General features: G+C 36.6%; 1 protein-coding gene across 5 annotated transcripts in view; it reads right to left on the bottom strand.

Moving 5' to 3' along the window:
- Window positions 1-5,808: 5,808 nt before the first annotated feature.
- Window positions 5,809-24,839, bottom strand: part of tfeb (transcription factor EB) — an 89,578-nt gene continuing 70,547 nt past the window's right edge. For 3 of the 5 annotated variants that reach the window (XM_028796672.2, XM_028796673.2, XM_051925153.1), the window contains exons 3-9: window positions 24,386-24,619; window positions 22,866-22,961; window positions 12,117-12,234; window positions 11,468-11,524; window positions 9,564-9,639; window positions 7,012-7,159; window positions 5,809-6,859 (exon numbers count right to left, since the gene is read on the bottom strand). In XM_028796672.2, coding sequence (XP_028652505.1) covers window positions 6,410-6,859; window positions 7,012-7,159; window positions 9,564-9,639; window positions 11,468-11,524; window positions 12,117-12,234; window positions 22,866-22,961; window positions 24,386-24,619 — 1,179 coding nt within the window. In that variant the 3' untranslated portion in view covers window positions 5,809-6,409. The remainder of the gene's footprint in view (window positions 6,860-7,011; window positions 7,160-9,563; window positions 9,640-11,467; window positions 11,525-12,116; window positions 12,235-22,865; window positions 22,962-24,385; window positions 24,620-24,839) is intronic. The other 2 variants (XM_028796675.2, XM_028796676.2) reach the window with 2 other exon arrangements.

Below are 24,839 nucleotides of genomic sequence, written 5' to 3'. Positions count from 1 at the left end.
TTCACAACACTGAAGCTACCATATTCCAACTAGGACTATTTGAACAAATTTGGGTAAGTTACCATAAGTGAAAACACAAACATGCATACTTTGCTTGTCTTGCCCCCTTTAACACCACTATTGATGCTAGCAAAACTTTTCTATGTGGTATTCTGGTGCTTAGTTTTCACAAACATCTTCATTATAGACTCTGTATGGATGTGTAGATCATTATTTACAGTTCACACAAGCCTTTCTGGAGCAAGATGTTAACTGTCACAGAATCTTGCGTGGTCACAACCGCTTGCTTCAATCGAAACCTAATCTACTTTATCAGATTAATTAAATTGGTTCAATTTCCATCATGTCTACCTTCATGCTGTGGCCTCAAATGGCTTAGACATAGTTATCCACTTAAGTAAGTTGTTTAGTTGGATTTCACTATTTATTAACAGCAAGGCAATTAGCCTATTTTAAACACCTTATTATCAGGCAGCTGAGTTGTCCTAATAAAACAGTATTTAAAAATAGGTTAATTGCAATATAGTCCTATTTATACATTTGTTATTAAAATAAATTAACCGCACGGCTTACTGAGAATGTGGCAAATGTAGGGTTTTGATTGTTTTATTTCTGTCAGGTGAATACGAATGATGGCACTTTGGAGCCCCCTAGTGGACATACTGCACACTTACTACTGATCTGCAGTTTTGTGGGATAGACTCCAGCTTCCTTGTGACTCCGCTCAGGATAAGGGGGTTTGAGAAATGGTTGGATGGATGGATGGTCGGTTGATTGGTGCAATTTGACCCAGTTGGGCTAGCCTTTTATGACTTTAAACTGTAACAATATATGATACAACAATTTGTATGCATTTACTGCATACTGTGTTGTAATAAGCTCAAATAATGAGATTCATTCCCACTTTTTAGATGAAGCGCATAGTGCTGTGAGGACAATTCTATATGAACTTCTTATTTAAGTCCTGAAGCAAGTTTAGTCTGTCTGAGGTTGAACCACAGCGGGGAGCAGCAAACTTAAAAAAAAAAAAAAAGTGCGGGATTGGAAACCCGAATTGTGTGTACATTTTAAGCGACATTATATTCAAGTGTTTCTTCAATTACAATCTATCTTTAATATGCTTTTTGATGAAGGAACAATAAGATGAAAGCTAAGATTATTTTTATTCTTTTTTGTTACATTGCGATTGTTAACCGTTATTTAAAAAAATCTATACCTTTAATTTGTCTTTTGATGGAGGGACATTAACTGTGTGTTTAGTGGAGTTTCTGGGACTCAGGTGCGGCTGCTCACTGCTTGCGCATACGGTATCAATATATCTGCATGGATTTTCTTCCTGTTCAGACCATTAGACCACTTAAATTACCGTGACATGATGGAGAGCTGGCGAGTCAGTAACTGTGTTCTGTAAGTCACAAGTGCCTTATCCACAGTTGTCTCCTATCTTTTACCTGATGCTGTCAAAATGATTTCTGCTTATTTGTGAGTTTGTAAAGTTTAGAAAGTACAGTAAATGGATGGTTGTGATCTTTCTAATAAATCAATAGTTACTTAAAAGCTAAAAAAAAAAAAAAAACCTGTTGTTAGTTGACTGAATTGTATTCTTGCTTACTTTGGTGTTCTCTGTGAAAAGTGGCGTATCAAATTTCTAATATCTGATATCACAATAGTTGGACATGAATGATGATGCCTTTGGTCTCTGCACTGACTAAGTGACCCATATCCTAACAAAGCACATTTCAGGACTCTGCTGTTATACATTTTAACCTGAAACTTTCTGCCGCTTCACCAATACAATCATTATCAGCGTAAATATGTGATAATGTTGATTGTTCAGATTTCACTTTAACTCAGTCAAAATATGACAGGGTTTGTGAAAGGATTATGGGATGCCAGCAAACTTTCTTTGCCTTCCTGTTTTCATGTTTAAGTGAAAAGCAACATGAATATCACACCCAGTTTTAAATCACACATTTGGAAATCCACTCATCATAAAAATGCTATAAAAAATGTGTCAAAGTTGGATGGGTTTACACCATAATATCTTGGAAAGAAGGCTTATATGTAATATCCATCCATCCACAGGCAAAGCCAGGAATAAAATAAGATACAGAGCAAAACCCAAATGGAAATACTGTAACATAGAATAAAATAGAATGTGATATTCCTGAAACAAACATTGAAAAAGCACTAGTGATCGATGTAATACTGTGACCATTGAGCTTGATTTTGTAAAAGTATACTTACACTGACCAGCCACAACATTAAGACCACTGGCAGGTAAAGTGAATAATAGTGTAAGAATCCGAGTGCCTCTGAGGTGCCAAATTGTGATGGCTAGATAACTGGGTCAGAGCATCTCCAAAACTGCAGTCCTCCTGGGGTGTTCCTGGAATGCAGTGGTTAGTACCTTTACCAAAAATGGTCGAAGGAAAGACAACCAGCGACAAGGGCATGGGTTCCCAAGGCTCATGGGGAGCAAAGGCTAGGCCATCTGGTCCGATCCCCCAGACGAGCTAGTGTAACACAAACTGCTGAAAATGTAATGGTTGCCATGGAAGAAAGGTGTCAAACCACACATTGAATTGCAGCTTGCTGCATAGTCGCAGACCAGTCAGAGTGCCCATACTGACCCCTATTCACCTCTGAAAGCGCCTACAATGGGCATGTGAGTGTCAGAACTGAACCATGGAGCAATGGAAGAAGATGGCCTGGTCTGGTGAATCGCATTTTCTTTTAGATCATGTGGACAGCTGAGGGCCTGTGTGTTGTTTACCTGGGAAACAGTTGGCAGCAGAATGCACTATGGAAAAAAGGCAAGCTGGCAGAGGGACTGTTTTGGGCAGTTTTCTGCTGGGAAACCTTGGATCCTGGCTTTCATGTGGATGTTACTTTGACACGTACCACCTACCTAAAAACCACTGCGCACCACGTACACCCCTTAATGGCAATGGTTTTCCCTGATGGCAGTAGTCTCTTTTCAGCAGGATAAGGTGTCTGCCGCAATGTGAAAATTGTTCAGGAATGGTTTAAGGAACATGACAAAGAGTTCAAGGTGTTGACTTGGCCTCCATATTTACTAGATCTCAGTCCTATCGAGTATCTGTGGGATGTGCTAGAAAAACAAGTGCTAGATACTACAGGACAGCTATAGAGTTCTTGTGGATCCCATGCCTTGATGGGTTGGAACTGTTTTGGTAGAACAAGGGGGACCTACACAGTATTAGGCATGTTAATGTTAGGCATTTAACTTGTGGCTGATCCGTGTATGTATAGCATCCATATATACATTTCTGCAGCATACTGTATTTCAGTGAATAAATAAGACTTGCTAAATGTTGAAGACTTTTTGCCTGGCAGCTGTTACAATGTGAGGACTGTAAAAAGGAGCCTTAAAGAATTTATTGATCGGGGTAGGCGCACTAATCTATTTTGATAGAAGACAGTTGTAATAATGTTGTGGCAGATAATCAAAGAATCTGCTATATTGGTGGACAGAACCTAATCTATCTATAGCATTGGCCAGAGTAACAGGCAAATAGCTCAATGAATCTGCTAAACTGGTAGAACCACCTAATCCACATATAGTGTTGGTCAGTAGGAAGTGTTTATACAGTAGCTGATTTTAGAATGAGTGTATAAAACCTGTCACAGCCTCATTGAGCCAGCAGCCTGCTGAAATGGACACCCGGAACGCAATGCATCAAGTCTATGCCAAAGAGAATTGCCTTAAACACCACCAAAGGAGGATACACAATTGTCAAAAACCACTATCGAAGAACTGTAAGACAACTGACTTGTTTAATGGCCTTATATCATCTATACATGAATATAAAGGAGTGATAACTTTTTAAACCAAAGTTATTATGGCCTTTCTTTGGAAGCATATTTCTCTTGTTTTAATATCTCCCCAGTCTAATATGTATTGGTGTCATTCCTCTTTTCAGATCAGTATATTGGCACTGAACACTGCAGCAGCATGTGTTAATTTCTGATCCTTCATGCTTTCCTTCAAAGTACCCTGTGGGTCAGCACCTCCACATAAAGAGACACTTGTGAGATTCTATGCTCCTTCTCATCCACTCAGGTCTGCTAATGAATGGTGTCTGCTGAGACCAGCTCTGTGTGGTATCAAATTTCAGCCTAGACTCTATTCATGTATAGCTCCTAGCTTGTGCAAGCTGCCCACCTCCATTCCAAATCCTGACTCCTTCAATGTGTTTAAGAAGTGCTTGAAGTCTCTCTTGTTTGTTGAATTTCTGTCTAAATGATAATGGTATCTAGCTTGCATTTTGTTCACTTGTGATGATCACTTTTGTAACCTTGTCCTGTAACACGTTCGCCAATGGCCCCTCAGGCTCACATTAACTCAATTATGTTGACTACTTTTGTAAGTCACTTTGGATAAAAGAGTTTGCTAAGCAAATACATGTAAATATAGTTTCAAGTATGAGCTGCAATTCTAAAGCTGCACCTTTCTGCATGTACCTCTATTGAATACAATTCCCAACCCCACTTAATTTAGGTTACTGCTAGGTTAGGGTGGCAAGTCAGGAACCAGCATTATACAATGTACCAGTCCATTACAAGACCCACTCGGACATAAATTCACACTCATACTCACTTAAAACCAAACACTAACCCACACAGATTTAGAAAAATGATAAAAGGAGTCAACAAAACTCTCCCTATTCCTTGTGAAAGATGCCTGAATCCTTCAGTTGTATTTTCCTCTTCTCTGAATGATATACACCTTGTGATTGCTATTAAAAAGTGGCCAAACTCACTGGCATTTGATAAGAAGAATGTACAACAGGAAAACTAAAACTTTCGTGCTAATAATTTACCATGCTGATAGAACTTTTAGGTAAGAAGTAGGATAGATATAGCACTATGGACTGTTTATTACATCACAGAGATCTTTGGCTTGGAACAGATAAGTGTGTATGTGTGTGTGAGTTGTTAAACAAACAACTGATAAGAGAATATGAGGGTATTAAGATTGTTCATACTGAGTTCTGCTGTGGCTTATTTGGGCATCCAGCATGCTGGGTTAAAGAAGACTGAAAGACGTGAAAGTGAACAGTACCATGAAATACCACAGACTACTGTATACAAAATAGAGAAGATTAAAAATTTCACAGGACTGCTAGTCATTAATATATTAATGCACATTATCAAATCACATTAAAAAAAATCAAGCATATCCTAAATAAAGTCTACATATCTGCAAACTATGGACAGCTGTGCGCAACTCTTTTTGAGCTTTGTTCAAGTGAAGTGCCCATTACCAACATAATCCACTAAAGTTATTATCCCTGGCAGGGATCATCAACAAACATAAAACATTCACTTGGAGAAAGACTGGCATCTAGTGGTAAGCATAAAAAACATTCCTGTGATGAAAGACAAAACACTGAAGCATGTAATACAAGGTTGGGAATATTTGGGAGATTCCTTGTGCTTGTAGTATTAGTAATGCCCACAGTGGTTCTCTCACTGGAAAATTCAAATGGCATTCACATCTTCATGAATCATTTAAATAAATGATTTCAAAAACTACAATTTGCATTCATTTACAAAAAAAAAAAAAAAAAGTAAAAATGAGGTTTTGGTGACCAAAGCAGTGTCTTTTACTAAGCTGTCAATGAAAAACTATGGCCTGTTCAAAAAATCTGTAGCAAACAAGCCTATTCTGGTCAATGCGTAACTTTTGTTTCTTTTCTTTAAATAACCCAATAGCAGTATTCACATTTGCATTTTTCATTTAGGAAAAAAAAAAATAACAACAATAACAGAGAATTCCAGTGCTTGCAAAATACAGAAATATTATATCCATAATAATCTTAATTTTTTAAACCTATGGTCTTTGACACCATTTCATCACTTCCTCTTTTTTTTTTGTTTGCTTTACGACTGTTGCCCTGTGCAGGCCCTCACTGTTAAAAGCACTCTTTTAGTAATTTGTGTGGTTTTCTCTCAGGCCTGTGTAAATCCATTGTTAATTCAAAACAGAGATTTTATATTATTCAGATTGTTCACTGCATGTGTTTGTGTGTATGTCTGTACGTGTGTACACATTGACAAGCACATGCACACAAACATATATACAGAGTCATGTTTTTTTATAAGTTTAACACATTGCCCGCAGAGGATGCCATGCTGCTCCGTTTTGATCCCCAGGTACCATATCCTTGTCCTGCCTGGGCTCCTTCATATGCTCATCAGCGAGTGTTGATTTAAATTCTGCAGGAGGTCTTTTATGAATGTCTAGCCCTGCCCATCACAGCCCTCACCTTGATAATAACCTGATAAAACATTCCACAGATCGCTTTTTGTGGTCCAAATGGTGCCATGCAAACAGGGGGGTGGTATATATATGTGGTTGATATGTTATCTTTCAAGAATATCACAGGATATCAGAATCTTCCATGCTGAAGCTGCTTCTTCGACTGCTATCCACTGAGGCCTCAGGGGACATGGCAGAAAGTAGAGGGTCCACACCAAGAGGGGACAAAGAATCCTCCAAAAGCATAAAGTCAATATTCCTCTTTTCGGAAGATGCAAATGACAGGTCAGTAAGGTGCGGCAGGGCTTCCTGGTAGCTGGTAGGGTGTTCACCCAGCCCTAGTGATGGATTGAAGTCAAAAGTCTGAGCCCCACTTGGGTAGGAAGGCTGTTCAATGACAGGTTGCTGCTGTGGTACCATGGCATGTGCCTGCTGCTGGAGTGAACTAACCATTGGCTTCTCTTCGGGTGCTAGCTCCTGGTTGACAAAAGGATTCAACATCCCTGCTTCACTGCCTGCCAGTGGGGAGCTGGAGGGAAGGCCATGAACTCGGGCTTGCATCTCCAACTCCTGAACAAGTTGAAAGAAAGTACAGTTAGTCAAAGTCCAAAGATTGTTTTTGTCTGTGTGAAGTGTGCTTAACTTACTTTGTCTTCACACAATGATGGGTTACCTTTACTACAAATTTTCGCCTTATCCTATGGAGCAATATGGTTACTTACCTGAACTCTTAGCCAGAGTTGTTTGTTAGTCATTTCCAGTTTCCTGAAATTGTTCTCCACCTCCCGGGATCGATGCATGTCTTTCTGCATTTTTTTTATGTAGTCCACTGATGCCTTAAGAATGGTGCCTTTGTTCCAGCGTACATCCCTATAAAAAGATGGAGCCACTATTATGTCATTTGAATGTGAAATGAAAGCTACTACACTTGATCAAGTTATGTTACACATTCTATGAAGCATTTTTACTAATTCTTATTCTCAGAAACACACACACACACACACGAACACTGTATTATTATAAGCAAAGTGCAAAAGAGATGAAAATGAAATCAAAAGACGAGGTCAGTATTGGCAGCAAGGGTTCAAAACCACAAAGACAATCAGAAATGAATGACCAATGCCAAGAAACAAAATGAAAGTAAAGGTCTAAATTAGAAACAAGTCATAACCAAAATATCCATCCAATTACTAGGGCCTACTTGAATAACAAACTAGTTACCACTAAGGGTTGAAGAAAAGTAGTATCCACCGGAGAATAAAGAGATACGTATTTGCTAGAAATTCATAACGTCACATCCAGTGATGTCAAAAGCATACAAACATGATCACATGACCATGCTCAAGATGGTTTTATGTGTATAAAATCCAACAGTAATAAAAATCTACTTTTAATTATCAAACCATTTGTGGAACTGATTTTAAAAATGAAAAGTGCATGTATACAGACCCCAAAACAAGCAAAAGCAATATGTGTAACAAATAAGTATGACATTATGGTGTTACCTTAAAAGCTTTTCAGAACAAAGAACACTATTCATCTACTTGATATTAGCCACTGGCTTTAAAACTGATTTGCATTATTTATTATTTTCCCTTGTAATAGGGATAAATTACTGATAAATCATCAACAACTGTCTTATACATACATCCATCCATCCATTTTCCAACCCAACCCGCTGATTCCGAACACAGGGTCACGGGGGGTCTGCAGGAGCCAATCTCAGCCAACACAGGGTACAAGGCAGGCCAACCCACCGCAGGACACACACAAACACACCTACACACCAAGCACACATTAGGGCCAATTTAGAATCTCCAATCCACCTAACCTGCATGTCTTTGGACTTATACATTACATTTTAAATTTAGTACTATTTTATTAAGCACCAGAAATAGTCCTATGAAGGGACCGGTCTGTGTGCTTGATGCCTGCCAAACTCTGTTCACCTGCAAAATGTTTTAAAGATACTCCTCACCAAAACTGATCAATCTGATCAAAGGACAGAAAAAATGTGATAATAGTGTATGTATATGCTGTCACACCTCTTTTTACTGAAAAATGTTGACATGAAATACCTCACCTTCCTAAATCAGCTCTACCTGCATTTTGCAAGAAAAGATTTGATCAGCTTTGACTTCATGTCCCAGGGATGATGAAAACACCTAACATTTCATTTTTTGATTTGGTGTTTGAGGACAGTAGTCAGCTAAGCAATTTCTACAAACTGCTTCTGAACTCATTCCTACTCTAGAAATCTCTTTTGAACAAAAGTGTGAATGGATGAAGACTAAAGCTAAATGATATAATCCACTTCCAAATGTTCTAACATCAATAGAAGAAAGTAAAAAGCTCTGCCTGAATTAAGCCCCATTTCCTTAGCCACGTTCTTTTCTACCACTAGTGGTTTGGGAGGATATTGAGAAAGCTATGCCTTTCCTACATTTTTAATAGGTATATGATTTTCTTTGTTATATATTTACTGACAAAAGTGCATTGCTTTAATAATCCAACAGTTTATGCTGCTGAAGTCTTCTGTGGTTTCTCTGCTGACAAGGGGCTCACACATTAAACTATTATAATAATCTGATTTACAGTTTTTGTTTTTCAAACACATTTTCTAATTAAAACCGCTGGAAATGTGTGAAAAGAATGGAAACAAAACTAAACTGTGTCCTTTCAGCCTTTTATGTCTACATTTCAATTCAGAAACAAGAACTTGAATGAATTTAGCCAGCTACATTGGATGGAAGTTTTTTATACGGGAATGAGGTGCTACATCTATCTAATTAAAAAGCTTAGTGGCGAAACCTCAGAACTCTAATGAAATACATTTGGAGAACATAAATTTTTCTACCACGACCCTTGCCAGGAAAAGCGCATGGGAAGATGAGATGAGATGATAAATTGCTCTTATTAATTATATGCAAAATTCCTAATCTGAAATGTAAGAAAGAATATTGTACACACTAAAGACACATTCCTAGCTGATACTATAGTTTTGTCATAACATAAAATTGAATGCATTTTTGCAATGTGCTTCCACAGGTTTCAAAATTTGCTTCTCTTAGATGAGATAAATAAGAGCCAGAAACAAACTGACATTAAGTGAAAAGCAGAAATATTGAATGCTGTAATGATGGTGAGCAAACAGTTATAGGCATACAAGTACATAATACAAAATGTAAAATGTTCAAACATTCTGAAAGTGCATCAGGGTAACAAGGAAAAAAATTAATTCTTTAGTCATGAACTAAATGAAACAAGAACTTACATGTCATTAGTCTTTGGGATCATGGTTCCAAGTTCCTTTATGCGATCATTGATATTAAACCTCCTCCTTCTTTCAACTGTATAAAGGAAAAGGTGATTATGTCAATGATATGAAACAGTGGTATAAGTCTCAGTACCAGAAAATGTCACAGGGGTGAAGAAATCACTTAGCCAGAAACCAATAAAGGCGACCAAAGACAAGGACAATCTAGTGACTTTCAAACGATTTTCACTGGAATGGACAGTAAGGACTACTCAGCTCACTGCACAACCATTTGGCTTTCAATATTACTGACAATGAAGATGATTTTTTTAAAATCTTTTATACTTTGGAATAAAAGTGCACCAAGAATCCTATAGTAAGTAAAAAAATTACTTTCACTTAAGTATAAAGATGTAAAATATTGTGGAATTAATTTTGTGTGGTATTCATGTTTTTTTGCTTTATCACAGCAGCATATATTTTAAATGAATTACATATACAGAGTTTTTCAAATTTATTTTACTTCTTCTCTTGTTCTGCTTGAATTTTGTTAGGTTATAATAGCCACAAGAATATTTTGCTTCTTGGAGTTTGAGGAAGCTCTTTTAGGTCTCAGGGCTACCACCAAGACCACCAGCACTGACAGGACAGGTTTCTGTGTTAGCTTTCCAACTCACTTGTCTCAAATATGACCACTCGGGTCTGAAAAGTTGGTCCTGGAGGGCCATAGTGGCTGCAGGTTTTTTTTTTTCCAGCCCAGTTGCTTAATTAGAACTCAATCCTTGCCAGTAACTGATGTTATTTATTTTTATGGCTTCTTTTTATTCTGCTATCTCAGCACATTCTTAATATCGTAGATTTTTCCTTTTCAGAACTATCATCTAAAAGATTTGCAGCCTGAATTGAGTGAGCAATTTTCAGGTCTTCACTTTTTTCTCTTCAGTTTCTTTCCATACAGTATATATTATTAAATGAATACACAGAGCTGGTAAATGAACAACTGCATTCTATTGTTAATAATGAGCAATTAAAACAGTGAATGCAGCTGTTGGAGACTACACTAAGGAATTCAAAGTAGAGAATCTTAACATGAAAGACAACTAAAATGAATCATAAAAATATTTCATAAGGAAATGAGGTGGAACAAAAACCTGCAGTCACTATGGCCCTCCAGGACCGACTTTGCAGACCCCTGATTTAGGATTGTTAAGCATGACCCAGGTGCCATCTTTTGTTTTCATAAAATATATGCCTGCCACAAAATGCATTAGTGTAATGCTATTTTTCAGAGCTAGTTATGTGGGCAGTAGTTGTTTATTTGCTTGTTAAGACAGTACATAACATATAACATCTAAAAATATTTTTCTTGTGTAGCCTGATTTTTCTGCAGTGCTATAAATATAATTAATTATGATATTTAAAAGATGTTATATTACGGTTGCTTATATAAACAGATATATCATGTTATATCTGTACAATTTTATATAACATAACACTCTCAAGCCCACATTCAGAGTTGCAGATGAAGGTAAATGAGTGTTGTGCTCAGACTGTTAAAAACAGTGGCAGAGTTTTATATTTCTGCATGCCTTGCATTTTTCCAGGTAATATTACATAATTTCACCATTTTAAAACATAATTACATGGATATCACAGTTGCTGATAACATCTTCCTGTCAAACTATATGAGAATTGGGTTAGCTAGTTATACAATGCCATATACTAAATAAGGTTCAAGTTGTTTTCCATTGTTACAAATGAATTCTTATTTGCAGCAGTTGCAAAACCAGACGGGTTAACGATATACCAGATTATTGTATATTTTCGGTTAAACATTTAAAAAAAAAGGTTTGAATGACTTTGTTATCCTCCTCTTATTACTGCACTTTAAACCTCTTCCAACCAATAAAAAAAACACTTACTAAGGTTATGATTGTCTTTCTTCTGTCTCTCCTTGGCCAGCGCTCGCGCCTCTGCATCTTAAACAAACAGACAACTATCAGCAAAGTTATTATATAAGTATCTATCATTTTTTTTGTCTTTGTTTCAGTATATCAATAGGAAAACTATGCTTCTCACAGCATGTCAGATTCTAAATGATATTTGTTTCTAAGTACATAAAGGAGCCTAAAAAGGAGCAGCAAACAGTACCTGGCTGGGAAGGTGGGGCAGGCAGTGACAGAACTGTCCTGGAGAAATGGCTTTCCTTGGAAAACTAAAAGCATGAGGTGCAAGGACACCAGGGATTGTTATAAGGGAGCTCTAGCTTTATGTTTATATTACTAAAAGAACATTCACCCTGACTCCTGGATAAAACTGAAACCTTGAGCTCAGAAGCTGAAGGGGCATCTACATATGGTATATAAACTATTTATTTTGTAATTTATTCATAATTCATATTCAGTGAAATTAAGCTGGGATGGGTGGATAACTGTGTACAATTACATTTAATTTCACTTTTATTACTGATAAACAATAACATTTTATTTCATTTATTGATACTTAAATACTTCCATACAGCCATTATTGTAAGTTGACATCGATAAAGCTTCCGTTTTGATTGATGCTCACCTGAAATCTCTCTTTTGATGGCAATATTTGCAGGGCATGAATTGCTGGTCATACCAATGGTGGGGCCTGTCAAACTCTGCCTGTTATAAACATCTAAATGGCTACTGGACAGAGGTAGCTGAGAAAAAAGGAAAGAAAGAAACAGCAAAGAATGTTAAAATAATTAAACATATAAGGATGAGGCAATTAACACCCACAGCAGTGTCGTATAGTGGTGGGTTATGGTTAATAGACTTACCTAAATTATGGTAGGATATGTTATGTTTACGTCTAAAGAACCATAATAATCAGAATTAGAAGCAAGAGCTTCAATGTGTTTAAATAAATACAGCAATGCACATCATGCACAGCAGAACTGACACACAACAGATCACACAAATGAACATTTAAAATAAAGGCAGCTATGGTAAATTTAAAAAAAATTAGCATTTTAATGAACAGTGCCTCACATGTAATATATATACCCCAGTTAAAATGAAGTAAGAGACACACGAATGTAAACCGGCCAGTCTTTACATTTTACCCTTCTTCTGAAAATACAGTATAGGAACAAAATGGTCCCATAAAATGATATATAGTGGCTGTGTTGCTGTCAGAGAGTAAACACACAACTAGCTGCTAAAGTAAGGACTATAAACAAAATACTTTTTGAGTTCATCGGGTGATTTGCTGTATCAATACATACAGTTCCATGTTACTTATCTTACTTTTATCTCACCTTCTGATAAGATATACTGATATGAGAATAAATGTCAATCCCAAATACTACTGATAGCATTTCCTGCAATAGAGTTCTAGTAGGCCGCAAACATCTTCACCATTCTGCCACAATTTATTTAAGCTGTTGGTGTACTTTATTCTGCTTTGTGATGTGAAGAAAAAGTGAAGTTTTACATCTGTAAAAATATGACCTATACTTAAGGAATGCCTGACAGTAGCAGTTTTATTTGTCTGTTGAGAGTTGGCACATTCACCCTGGAACAGATTATGCTTTTCCATTAAAATCTTCATTGATTTAAAGAAAAAGCAAAAGAACATTATTCTTCATGTGAAACATCTTCATTAACTACTGTTACATTGCATCTTTTGTTAGGTGATGGTGTCATTATTACCCACAGATAATATATTAATCTATCTTGTGAATTGGCTTTTTCCACCATTAGCTCATGGCGTCCCAGAACTTATCCTAGGAACTCTGGGCATAACACAAAACCAAACCTGACATGGAGTACCAGTGTATAGCAGGATATGCTAATGCACACTCTGCACTGGGGCAGTTTTGAATTACCAATTAAGTAAACATTTTGGAGAGATGAGTGTGGATTCTGAAGTACCCAGAGAAAACTCAAGGTGATGAAAGGAGAAAAGATTTAAGAATTCAAATCCACATCTTTGCAGCTGTGAGCCTGCATACATGGAAAAAGTATCTTACGTTACAGGAGATATTACAGAAGACTGTTCATACAGACATATCATTTCAAATATGTTCAATTGAATTCAGCATCACAGGCTGCTGAGGATTACTCTGGCAGCACTGACCAGAATGTGTAAATATATGCAGGGCACCAAACCATCATGGGCTTCACTTGCAGCCACATACACCGAGCCAAAAGTTAACCTAATCTACACATCTTTGAGCATGTAGGAGAAACCCCACATAGGCATGGGAAGAATGTACAAATTCCACAAAGACCACAATTGGACTGTTGGTTCTGAACCTAGACTACTGGATCCATTACTATATCAAATGCTGTTCATCCTTCTTGAAAGTCTCCCTCTCAGGATTTTCTTTTTGGGAAGTGCACACTATGTGTTATATTGTATAAATGAGTTTGTCTTAAACATATGCTAATAGGTAATAAAATGGTTATTTACAGTCATATATTAAGTGTGCTGCTTACCACGAACTCCATCATCCAGGCTCACACACACTATAAGCTATTAGGTAATGATAATCACCTCTTATAATGTTTTTTCTAAGCTATTTAGTGATGTGGCCACTGTCTGGTAATGTATGATTTATAACAGTATTCTCAGACCTGCGTAATCTAGTTCGGGGGTTGCAGAGGATGTCCAATTTATGTCATTCTTTAAGGATACGGCTTATTTTATAGTACACCTGCCTGGCGATGATTTCATCTTGGTAAACATTAAACTATTTAACAGTAATTAGCCATATTCTGACAACTCCATTGCCATTCTGGGTTAATGATAGTTTTTACATTTTCAGTGACTCCCTTACCTCATGCCTTTCTAGTTTTTATGGGTAAATAAGAGATATAGTACATTATTTACAACCTGCCTAGGGAGTTACTGGTAACTGAGAAAGGTGACACATTTCTGACATGCAAATTGACCACTGCCCTCATTCACCTGTCTTTCTAAATGGTCAGAGCATTAAACTGATCTCCTTTCCTTTCTCCCATTTCTGAATCTTAATGTTAGTCCCAGGGGCTCCTGATCTGCAGAATATAAACTTAAAACATGGCACTACAACACAAATATGCAGAAACACTCTTACAATACTGGTTCTTTAATGGTATTGTATGGTTCCTCTTCTTGGGTTGTGTGGTTCTTCATAGAACTATTGCTTGACAAAGCACCATTTCACTTAGGGAAGGGTTCTTTGCATATGAAGTTGGTTTTTCCTGCTTTGAAAAACTTTCTAATATATTGGGAAAAAAGTGAAATCTTTAATGCTTGGTAGGCTATACCTAGCACACTACTACCAGCTTAAGAAAACATTGAACTTAGCCTGTGTTATTGTATTCAGCAAGAGTCCTTTTAAAATCAGGAGCCCATTCACATTTCACAAATCTGTTACCATCTATTCATGGTTATTGGCTGTATGGAGCCTGTTACAGATTTAAAGAAATAAAAGCTCTTAGAACATTAAAACAATATAGACGAGAACAGGCCATTCAGCCTAATGAAGCTTGCCAGTCCTATAAATTTAATTCTTCTCAAAAAAAAAAAAAAAAACACCAAGTCTAGTTCTTTTCTGGAACTTTCATGTGGATGGGTCTTTTGGGACCCAAAAACAGATCCCCTATGGCATTGTTCTGAAAGACCACTGTGGTATTTTTATTTTTAATCAATCAATCAATCAAAATCTTTATTGCCATTGTAGCAATGAGACATTGTACAACGAAATTTATTTGCAATTTTCCAATGCAAAAATAAAATAAAAACAAAACACAATTACTCACGTTAAAACTAAAATTATCCATTCATACATACGTCATATTGCACTTGTCCCATAGCCAATGTTGAATGTTGTTTAAGAGTGTAGGGAGATTTAATAATGTAACATTTGTTAAAATAGCTAGAAATACTGAGTGAAAACAAAGCAAGAATCACAATTACATAAACAAGTCTTATATATTGTAAGTCAAAACACCATTTATATTACAAAAATACTGCCTTCAAAAGAACTTTAGTATTATTTCAAAAGTGACACTTTAGGATGTTTCTGTTACAGTATCTGATTTTAAAGTGTGAAACTGTTATAACATGTAAGACTATACAGTAATTATATTCTTAATTTAATATGGCATTTTCCAAATGAAACACCACATCACTGTGCTCTTAACATGCCATACTATTGTTTTATACATTGCCGCAAAATTTCTCTTAAGCTCACACAGCAAATATGGAGTGAGCCTGCCATCTTGTGCTTCACACTCTTCAGTGCATTAACCATTACAGCACAGTAAATGCCAAAGAGAAATAATAAATAAATTGCACATATGAAGTATGTTAGTAATTTACCCACAATAGCCCTTAATTGAAATATAGCAGTGTTTAAGTGTCAGTAAATGCAGAGGACTTCTGACATTTTGTATAAAAAAGGATGATGGGTAAAACAGGCACAGTTAATTTCAAGCTGCTGGTGATGACAACATAACCTGTATCATTCTAATCAGGGGGCTTTCGATGAGGCAAGACTTTAATCTATACAAGGATTCTAAGAGAATTTTAATTTTTATTAATCAGAATTTAAAACAAAGATTTCTGCCTGCCAATGCTCAGATATTATACTTATCACCAATCTCATTTATATTGGTCTGAGTAACGAATCAAGTAATTAAGTCTTCTGTCTTTTATTGAAAATTTCATTCCTTTGTCTTGTCAAGCCACCATAAGCATATTTCTGGTGTTTTCATTGTATGAATATCAGATTGTAGATTACAATCTTTTGTGGCTGGAGAAGAAGCACGATACATAATAGTGTCTCCTGTACAGAAATGATACTTAAGGACTTTATTTTATCATTAATTTATATAGAGTACAGTGTAATAAAAACAATGGACAGCTAGGAATTAAAACGTACACAATCAATTCAGCAAGGTCTGCTCTTTAGTCTGTGTCTTTTCTAGTCTATGATTACTTCTTTATTTAGTCACAGGAGTTAACATCTATTTTGAATAATTGTTAAGTAGCAAATGTTAAACGATACAAATTTTACCTTCAATCAATCTCATATATGGCTTATATTATATTTTTCAAAAATGAAATTAGACTATATACAGTTTAGAGCCCATGATTTTTTTTTATTAGATTTAAATTAAAAAAATACCACTGGATTACAGAAATGAACCCTTTACATTTACACAGTATTCAGAAATGATATAATTGGGATGTATTTCCAAAGCATCAAAATAAAGTACTGCTGCTATAATTAGACTTTTGATGATTTCTTTTAAATGCCTTCATACTTTGTGAGCTGGACTGTTGAAGTGAAAAGACTCTTCCCATACTGTTGGCCTCCTGCCACTGTCTGAGACTGGCATCCTCCTTTACATTTTCTTCTGAAACATTTGCACTAGTAGTTGCATTAAGGACTATTTAGAAGACAGCTTCCTGTTGTAATGAAATAAACTCATTTTGATTGTCATACCAAACTGAGGCATATTAACAGTGAAACCTAATGAGAGAAAACTTATTATAATGATTTTAATTATTTATCTACCAGAAAGCTGATGCATTTACAGAGCCTGAATTTCACAAGTCTATTTTTAAGAGGCTCTGAAACAATGTGATATAAAAGGTGCAAGGATTATCAGATTCCATGTGCAGATGTCATTTACTTTCTTATTGGTTGTAAGAACTGCAGGACTGATACATTTTTGGTTCAGTATTTTGGCATTTATCATCATACTTCATACTCTAAAATCTATTTTACTTTTATGTGGAAATATTTTGATATTTGCCCAGGCTACACCTCATTCTTTATTTTCTGTGTACTCCCGTCCTTATCCTTTTTGGAGTATACGATAAACACAAGGTCATACAGCCCCCTGGCAGTGCCTTTCTTTCTGCACTAGCACAGGGAAACAAGTTTTTCCTTCCATTGTATGTTTTCCTTCCTGCCCTGTGCCAACCTTTCCTGCTTGCCATTCCTATCAGCCATACCAACCATTACAATATACCAATTCACAATTTATAAAGGTGAATGAATTATGTTTGCAATTTATTTATTATTTAAAAAAAGAACATAAGAACATTTTTTTTTTCACAAGAAAGGTAAATGTTCCATTGCATTCGACGTAATTCACCTAAAACACCATACAAAGCCAAAGCACCTGTCAGTCTTCTCAAACTTCTTTATTTCTTGTAGCATGTTTTCACAGCAAATGCAGCTTTACAGAAAACACTCAACATTACTAAAGATTGACATACAGTATATCAATGAATATTCACTTTTCATCTTTTTTAAGCACTTGAGAAAGTATATTATAGAAAACACACGCAGGCCTCACTGGACAAATGTTTCTGCACCCCTCATCACAAGCATTGTGCTTACCAGCTGAATTTTCTGCCCATCAATGATCTCCACAATAGCATATGTATTGCCTTTTTCTTTCATGTTTGCTTTGCCTTGCCAGTGTGATCTCCTGCAATAGTAACCCGCAAGAAGCAAAGCCAGACTAGCTCATAGTGCAGTTGTTTTTACGCACAAAAAGTATGAACTTTTCCCTCTCTGGACTTTCAGCTCATGTTCCGCGGTTTAGGTCAATTGTCCTTTAAAATGCACCTCGTAAACAAGTTTAACGCTAATCTACAGCGGTTTAATTGTTAATTTAAAATGGTTAAATTTAAGCTCCACTGTCAAAAGAGCAAAGTACCAAGACTGCAGTCTGTGCACACGGAAAGCTGTCCACTAAAAGGTTAAGTATTTTACAGGTTTACATGTTTTTTTTTGTAAAAAGTCAGCCGTAAAGTCACAAATCGTCTAGTGAGAAGTCTCTATGCCAACTTATTTACTGGAATTAAATTGGTATTGTTAATTTCATTAGACTGGTATCTGCAAAAACGGTTTAAAATGCTCTAGGAGGAAGGGGATATTTACACAATCATCAATTTAGCACTCCCTTTCTATTTCTATAAAGATTTCTATGATCAGATCTGCCATAAAAAAGCCCTGCTAAGCAAACACTGCAGTACAAAAGGAAACACAGTGCGTAGTTCACATTTCACTGAGATTAAAATAAAGGCACATAGTGATGTGTATAAATACCAACACGCTGTACAAAGACGATGACTTACACGCATTAGACCATTCCTGCTGCAAGAATAGGAAGGCTTTTACAAAGTAGGCAATGCCTCTCTTTTAGTCCCTCAAAAGTCCTTTTATTTAGCGTAAAACAGTACAAATTCAAATGCAACAAGAGCTAATACATGAAATGCTTATGTCTCAATGTGCTGAATAAGAAAGCACTCCCTTAAGATTTTATAATTTAATAATTTTGATATATTTTCCCTTAGTTATAGCAGAACTTTTAAGGACAATTAAAATCAAGTGCATCACAAGATATTTAGGTTCTGTTCTTTTGTTGTCTATTCTGGCAACACTGGGTGCAAGGAGAATCACCAGACAACTTGCTAGGCTCAATCACTCACACACACACACACATACACACACACACACCAATAAACAAAACACATTTCTTATAGACTGTTTGGGGGGGTTGAACTGAGTACTTAAGAGAAAAACCCATGCAGAGTAGGGGATATGGGACAACATGTCAGCTCCACAGAGACAGCAACTGGAATCCAAACCCATGGCACTGTAACAATGAGGACGTGGAATTAATCATTATAAAGAATAAAGAAATCCACTCATTAAAAAAAAAAAACTTTTAACAGTAATACCAAAGTATGCTGGGGTGAGCAGCATCCCACCTAATCTCATTGCCTGTACATACACTGTGCTCACAGAATTCTTAAGGAGGCCAAGGGATCTACAAGCCATTTTGCTATTATGTGTCTTATATACTGTATAACTTTCTGTGGTGCTGTATTTGTTATTGGTGTGTAACATTCACTTATAACATTTTGCACGGAATTGTGCTTTGTAAAAATAATCAGTTTAATTGAATTCAAAGCAAGTTATGCAATTGAACAATGATCTAAAACACACTAGCAATAATCCTATTAAATGCCTGAAACTGACCATCTCAAAGTCTACTAAGAATCTGAACTTTCAAAGAGCACACAACAATTTATTTGGATGTCACAGAGCTGAAACCTTGGAATGTAATTTCACCGAGGTCCTATGAGAGTGTGGTCCTCTCTTTTAGTAAACATTTACTTCAAGTTATTGCTGTTAAACAAGGCATCCAGTTGCTAAACCAGGGTGTGAATATATATTTTTCAATAAAGATTGAGTGTAGCCTATTTAAAATTAGACAGGCTATTTTTCCTAACTAAAATGTAACATTTCCAAATAATATTGGTTAAATGAAATTACTCTGCGGTGGGCTGGCGCCCTGCCCGTGTTTTGTTTCCTGCCTTGTGCCCAGTGTTGGTTGGGATTGGCTCCAGCAGACCTCCATGACCCTGTAGTTAGGATATAGCAGGTTGGACAATGGATGGATGGATGGATGGATGAAATTACTTTCATTTCTCATAGGAATGAAAAATCAAAAAAAAAAAAAAAGATCTCCGTAATATGTTTAGATTTCTCTAGACAACACTGAGATCAGAAATAAATAAAAACAATATATTTTCTTTTGCCTCCTGCTTCACAGATTTTTCTCCTAAGGAAAAAATCCCCAGCAGTTCACTTGAATTTCAGCAGAGATGTAAGCAAAGTCATAGAATGGGCTCAGATATTTCAAGCGATATGAAAGTATTTGCATTGTGTGCTCAGTAATATGTGGTGATTGTGGTAATGAAACACTTTATTGTTGAAATAAAACTGTAGTCCTTGATTCTGAATTATACTACTAGTTGCTCTAGTTTATATTACTGTGCTCCAAGTAGATCATAGTAAGACTAACAGTGAAGTGTGGCATAGTGGTTAAGACTTCTGACTTTAAACTCTTAGGCTGTGGGTTCAAATCCCACTAATGTCACCACTGAGTGACCATGAGCAAGTCACTTTATCTGTCTGTGTTCCAATTTGTAAAACAAAGGAAATGTAACTAATCGTATCTCAAATATTGTACATCACCTTAAATAAAGGCCTAAGTAAAAAATACAAAGTCTTGACAGACATTAAAAAAAGACTACAAAGAGATCTCACAAAATATGCAATGATTTTCAACCCAAATTCTCAATTTTCACTTCTTTTACATCAGTTGTACATCATGTCTCCTTTTTGTCTAAAGCTATGTCTCCAAAGGAATTTTAGGAAACACCCGTGACAAAGCTGATCCTTAAATGAAACATAAATTCTAATCTCTCTAAGTATCATGAGCCATCAAAGATCAACCTCTGACCAGTAACATTTTCCTGAGGTTTGCTTATAGGATTTGCTACTTAAACATATGAAAATAAAAAATAAACATTCATCCCTCCATTTTCTGAACTTGCATTTTTGATTACAAGACCACAACCTATTTCTGCATAAAAAGAAGTGAGGCAGGAGCCATCACTGAGAAGGAATCCATTCCATCTCACAGATTCACAACTAAATATGTAAAACTATAAAACTGTGGTATCACTTTAGATTAGGTGTCCCTAATTATGCTGTACTTGCCATGCAATTACCTGTATAATTACAGAGTAACTATGTGTTATTACCTTGTACTTACTGTGTAATACGGTGTTATGGTATAATTAAGTACTCAATTGTAATTGTTATTCCACAATTTTTATAAATACATATGTATAAATTGTGAAATAACAATTACAATTGAGCACTTAATCACAGCATTACACTGTATTACACAGTAAGTATAAGGTAATAACACATACCTGTAATTATACAGGTAATTACTTGGTAAGTACAGCGTATTTGGGACACCTAATCTAATGTGATACTGAAACTATAAAGTGATGCATTCTTGGTACAGTCCATACTTATTTGTGTGCATTTTACAGTGGCCACTACCTCAATGAATGTGCTTTACACATTTTAATATTGAAACTGATATGTTACATAGGAGAGGCATTGTGTCACAGTGATTACAGATTCAGCCCCATTGCCTCAGGAGACATGGCTTTGATTTCATGCCCAATTACTGCCTGGGTCTGAAATGCCCACCTTATCCAATTTGCAGTGTAGGTTTTGTTCATGTACTTTAAATTACTTACACAATGAAAAGACATGCAAGTTAATGTAAATAGTGATTTTAAAATGGCCTGAGTGAGTTCCTGTCTAATACTACCAGGGGTAGAATTCACATACCAGCAACTACTTGAGAAAGCTATTTCAGAAAAGTAAGTGTTGGCACAGTAGTAGTAGTAGTAATAGTAGTGGTGGTAATACTGTCACATGTACAGAGAACACTGCTGACACTCAGCTTAAAAATTCAATGTTTGAATACTGGCTAAGCCTGTGAGGAGTCCATATGAACATATTTCTGTCTTGATTCTCAAGTCTTCCACCTATATGATAATGGTGTATATGTTAGGTTAACTGTTGGCTCTAAATTCACTCTGTATTTAATGAGTTTGGTTTTGTGTTTGAGTGAAATCTGCAATGGGCTTGGGTTCTACCCAGGATTAATTCCCACCTTACACATCAGTCTGCATATTCTGTGGCTCACCCAGACACTGAAATTATTAAGCAAGAAAGAAAACTGATTTATAGTTTCAGAAAAAGATGAAAGAATGAAATGATACACAGAAGAGAAAAGCTGAGAGGCATTCAAATAACAAATTAAGATTGTAGTAGGGTGGTATGGTGAACTATCACCGCAACCTTACAGCACAAAAGACCCAAGTTCAGTTCAAAGTGTGGGCACCATCTGAGTAGAGGTTGCACATTCTGTGTATGTATGTGTATTTTTTTCTACAGGTCCACCAGTTTCCTCAAAGAACTGCATGTTAAGTTAGCTTTTCAGTTTAAACTGTCCTGGTCTGAGTGAGTGCTCCTGGGGTGGCGTTGGTTCCCTTTGACACTGCATTATATTAAGCAAGTTCAGAAAATGAGTGGTTAAATGGGAAACACATTTTAGCTTTACTGCCTAGAGCTCACGCTCCAAATTAATAGTTCAGTACCAAATGTTTTAATTATGCTACTCAATATGCCATTAAAAATTAAATTACATCATATCTGAATATAAACAAGCTGTCCTAAATGAAGACTGTTTGTTTTAGTGCTTCTCTAATAAAATGGAGGAAATGTGATACATTTATAGAAATAAAGTGATTACTTTAAAGGGAAATAAAGGAAAAAGCCACAGTTATCAATAAGTCCAAAAGGCCATTTTTGCAGATGTTTTGAAATTCTCAAGATCTGAAATAAAGAAAGGAAGGCATACTGGGGCATGCGTTGTTTCTTACATATGCACTTACTGTGTTTGGCATCTGCACAACAGGTTCAAAGTACGGAGGGATGTCATCATTATAGCTGGACTCCAAGCTAATGATATCATCAATTACTTCTTCTATCTGCATCAAGAAAGAAAACATGTTTGTGCTAGACTGAAAAGATCTATTAGCAATTTGTGATACCAAGTACCACAGTGTAGCATCCCAGCCTTCTGAGAAATGCGATGGTATATTTGGGATTCTCTTATTTAGATTTGCTGATACTAGCTGTTAGGTTTTTAAAACCGAGGGATTGTAACTAGCATGCATTTTGTTCTGAGCTCTTCACTTGTGGTGAACAGCTTTATTACTTTATTCTGTAACTGTTAGTTCTAAGTAGTCCCCCGGATTGATGTTTTCTTGATTATGTTGACCACTTTTGGATGAAACCATCTGCTAAGCTAATAAATGTAAATTTAAATGTAATGAACCTGCTTATTTTAATGTATGGTTGAGTGAGACCAGTGTCCTTCCTGGTAGCACTGGGCCTGAGGTAGGAACTGAATGGCAGTACACTGCAGCACATACTCATGCACGGCCAGTTCAGAATTTCCAGTCAACCCAATGTGCAAGTTTGTGGCAAAGTAGGAAACCCAGCGTGAGTAGCAGATATTAAGCCAACTCCACACAGTGGATGGGTTAAGACTTGAACCCAACAAAGAGATGTAACTGGTGTAAATTAGTCATTCTTAGTCATTCTCAAATTAAACTGTTCTAATTAAAGGTAAACAGTGTACTGTAATATTTGTCTTCACTTCTCGATATAGCTTCCCGAGTTCAAATCCCATGCCCTCATGGAGTTTGCTTGTTTCACTCCCACATCACATCCCAAATTGGCCCTGTGTGTGCGCATGACCGAGCCCAGCAATGGTGGTCCAGCGCTGCTCCCTGTCTTGCACTCAAAACTGTCATATAGGTTCCAGCCTCCTGCAGTCCTTAATTGCATTACGATGGTTTGAAAATGGCAAGGTATGGTACTTTCTCCATGATAAATCCAGCCTACTTTTTTAAAAATACATCTTTTGATATTCTATGGCACTCTTCCCTGTGGAGAGAGTTATGAATGGAATGTGCAGCCTAAGAGAGAACAAGAAAAAAATAAATGACAGAAAAAAATAAAATAAGTATATCCAATTGTAGGTGGACAGCATGGTGGTGAACTGATTGGTTCTGTATTCTCACAGCTCCAGAAAACTAGGTTTGAAACTTTGTGTAGATTTTAGTTTCTGTGTGTGTAGGGGGGGGGGGGGGGGGTTCTTTGAGGTGCAGATTAAGTTAACTGGTGACTCTAAAATGACCCTCTTATGGTTTAAGTGTTGGGTTTTTTACTCCCTAGAATGAACTGACACCTATTCTCCTTTGCACATAATGCTGAGAGGATATACTTCACCATTCAGCAATCGTAAAATTGGAAAAGAGGAGTGGAGAAGTAGACAGACTGAAGGAAAAACAGAAAATTAAGAAGAGCTGTTGAAAAAGTCTAGGTTTAAGGACATGACACCTACCTCTCTTTCAGGATGGGAGTTAATGTTCAGCATGGCCATAGGGCTGTTGGGGGCACTGAAGTGTTCTGACCGCATGTGTGTTGCAGGCCCAGCTGGTGGGGGAGAGGGCTGAACCCCAGTGATTGCCTGTACAGTTTGCTTTGTGGCAAAGGTGGTAGAAAGATACTGCTTCACCTGCTGCCTCTGGGACTGCTGAATGTGGTATTTAGTTGGGTTCTCCAGATGAGTTTGCACCTAGAAAAGATAAGATCATATTAGCATACAGTCCAGGCCTCAAACATGCCAGTTTTTCATGTCAGTTATCTGAAGAGCCTGTATCTTAGCAGCATCATAAACTTGATTTTTGTTGCTTAGGCGAAAGACATTGGAAGCATTAGAGAGTTGATGTGGCTCTCAGATGATGCATAAAGTGTTGTGTTGCTTAAAGATTCTAGCCTGGTATTCCTGAGATGTG

The sequence above is a fragment of the Erpetoichthys calabaricus genome, chromosome 3 (assembly GCF_900747795.2).
Source record: "Erpetoichthys calabaricus chromosome 3, fErpCal1.3, whole genome shotgun sequence".
Taxonomy (NCBI): Eukaryota; Metazoa; Chordata; class Cladistia; order Polypteriformes; family Polypteridae; genus Erpetoichthys; species Erpetoichthys calabaricus.
The sequence above is the reverse complement of the archived record's forward strand: the minus strand, read 5'-3'. Positions and strand labels throughout refer to the sequence as shown.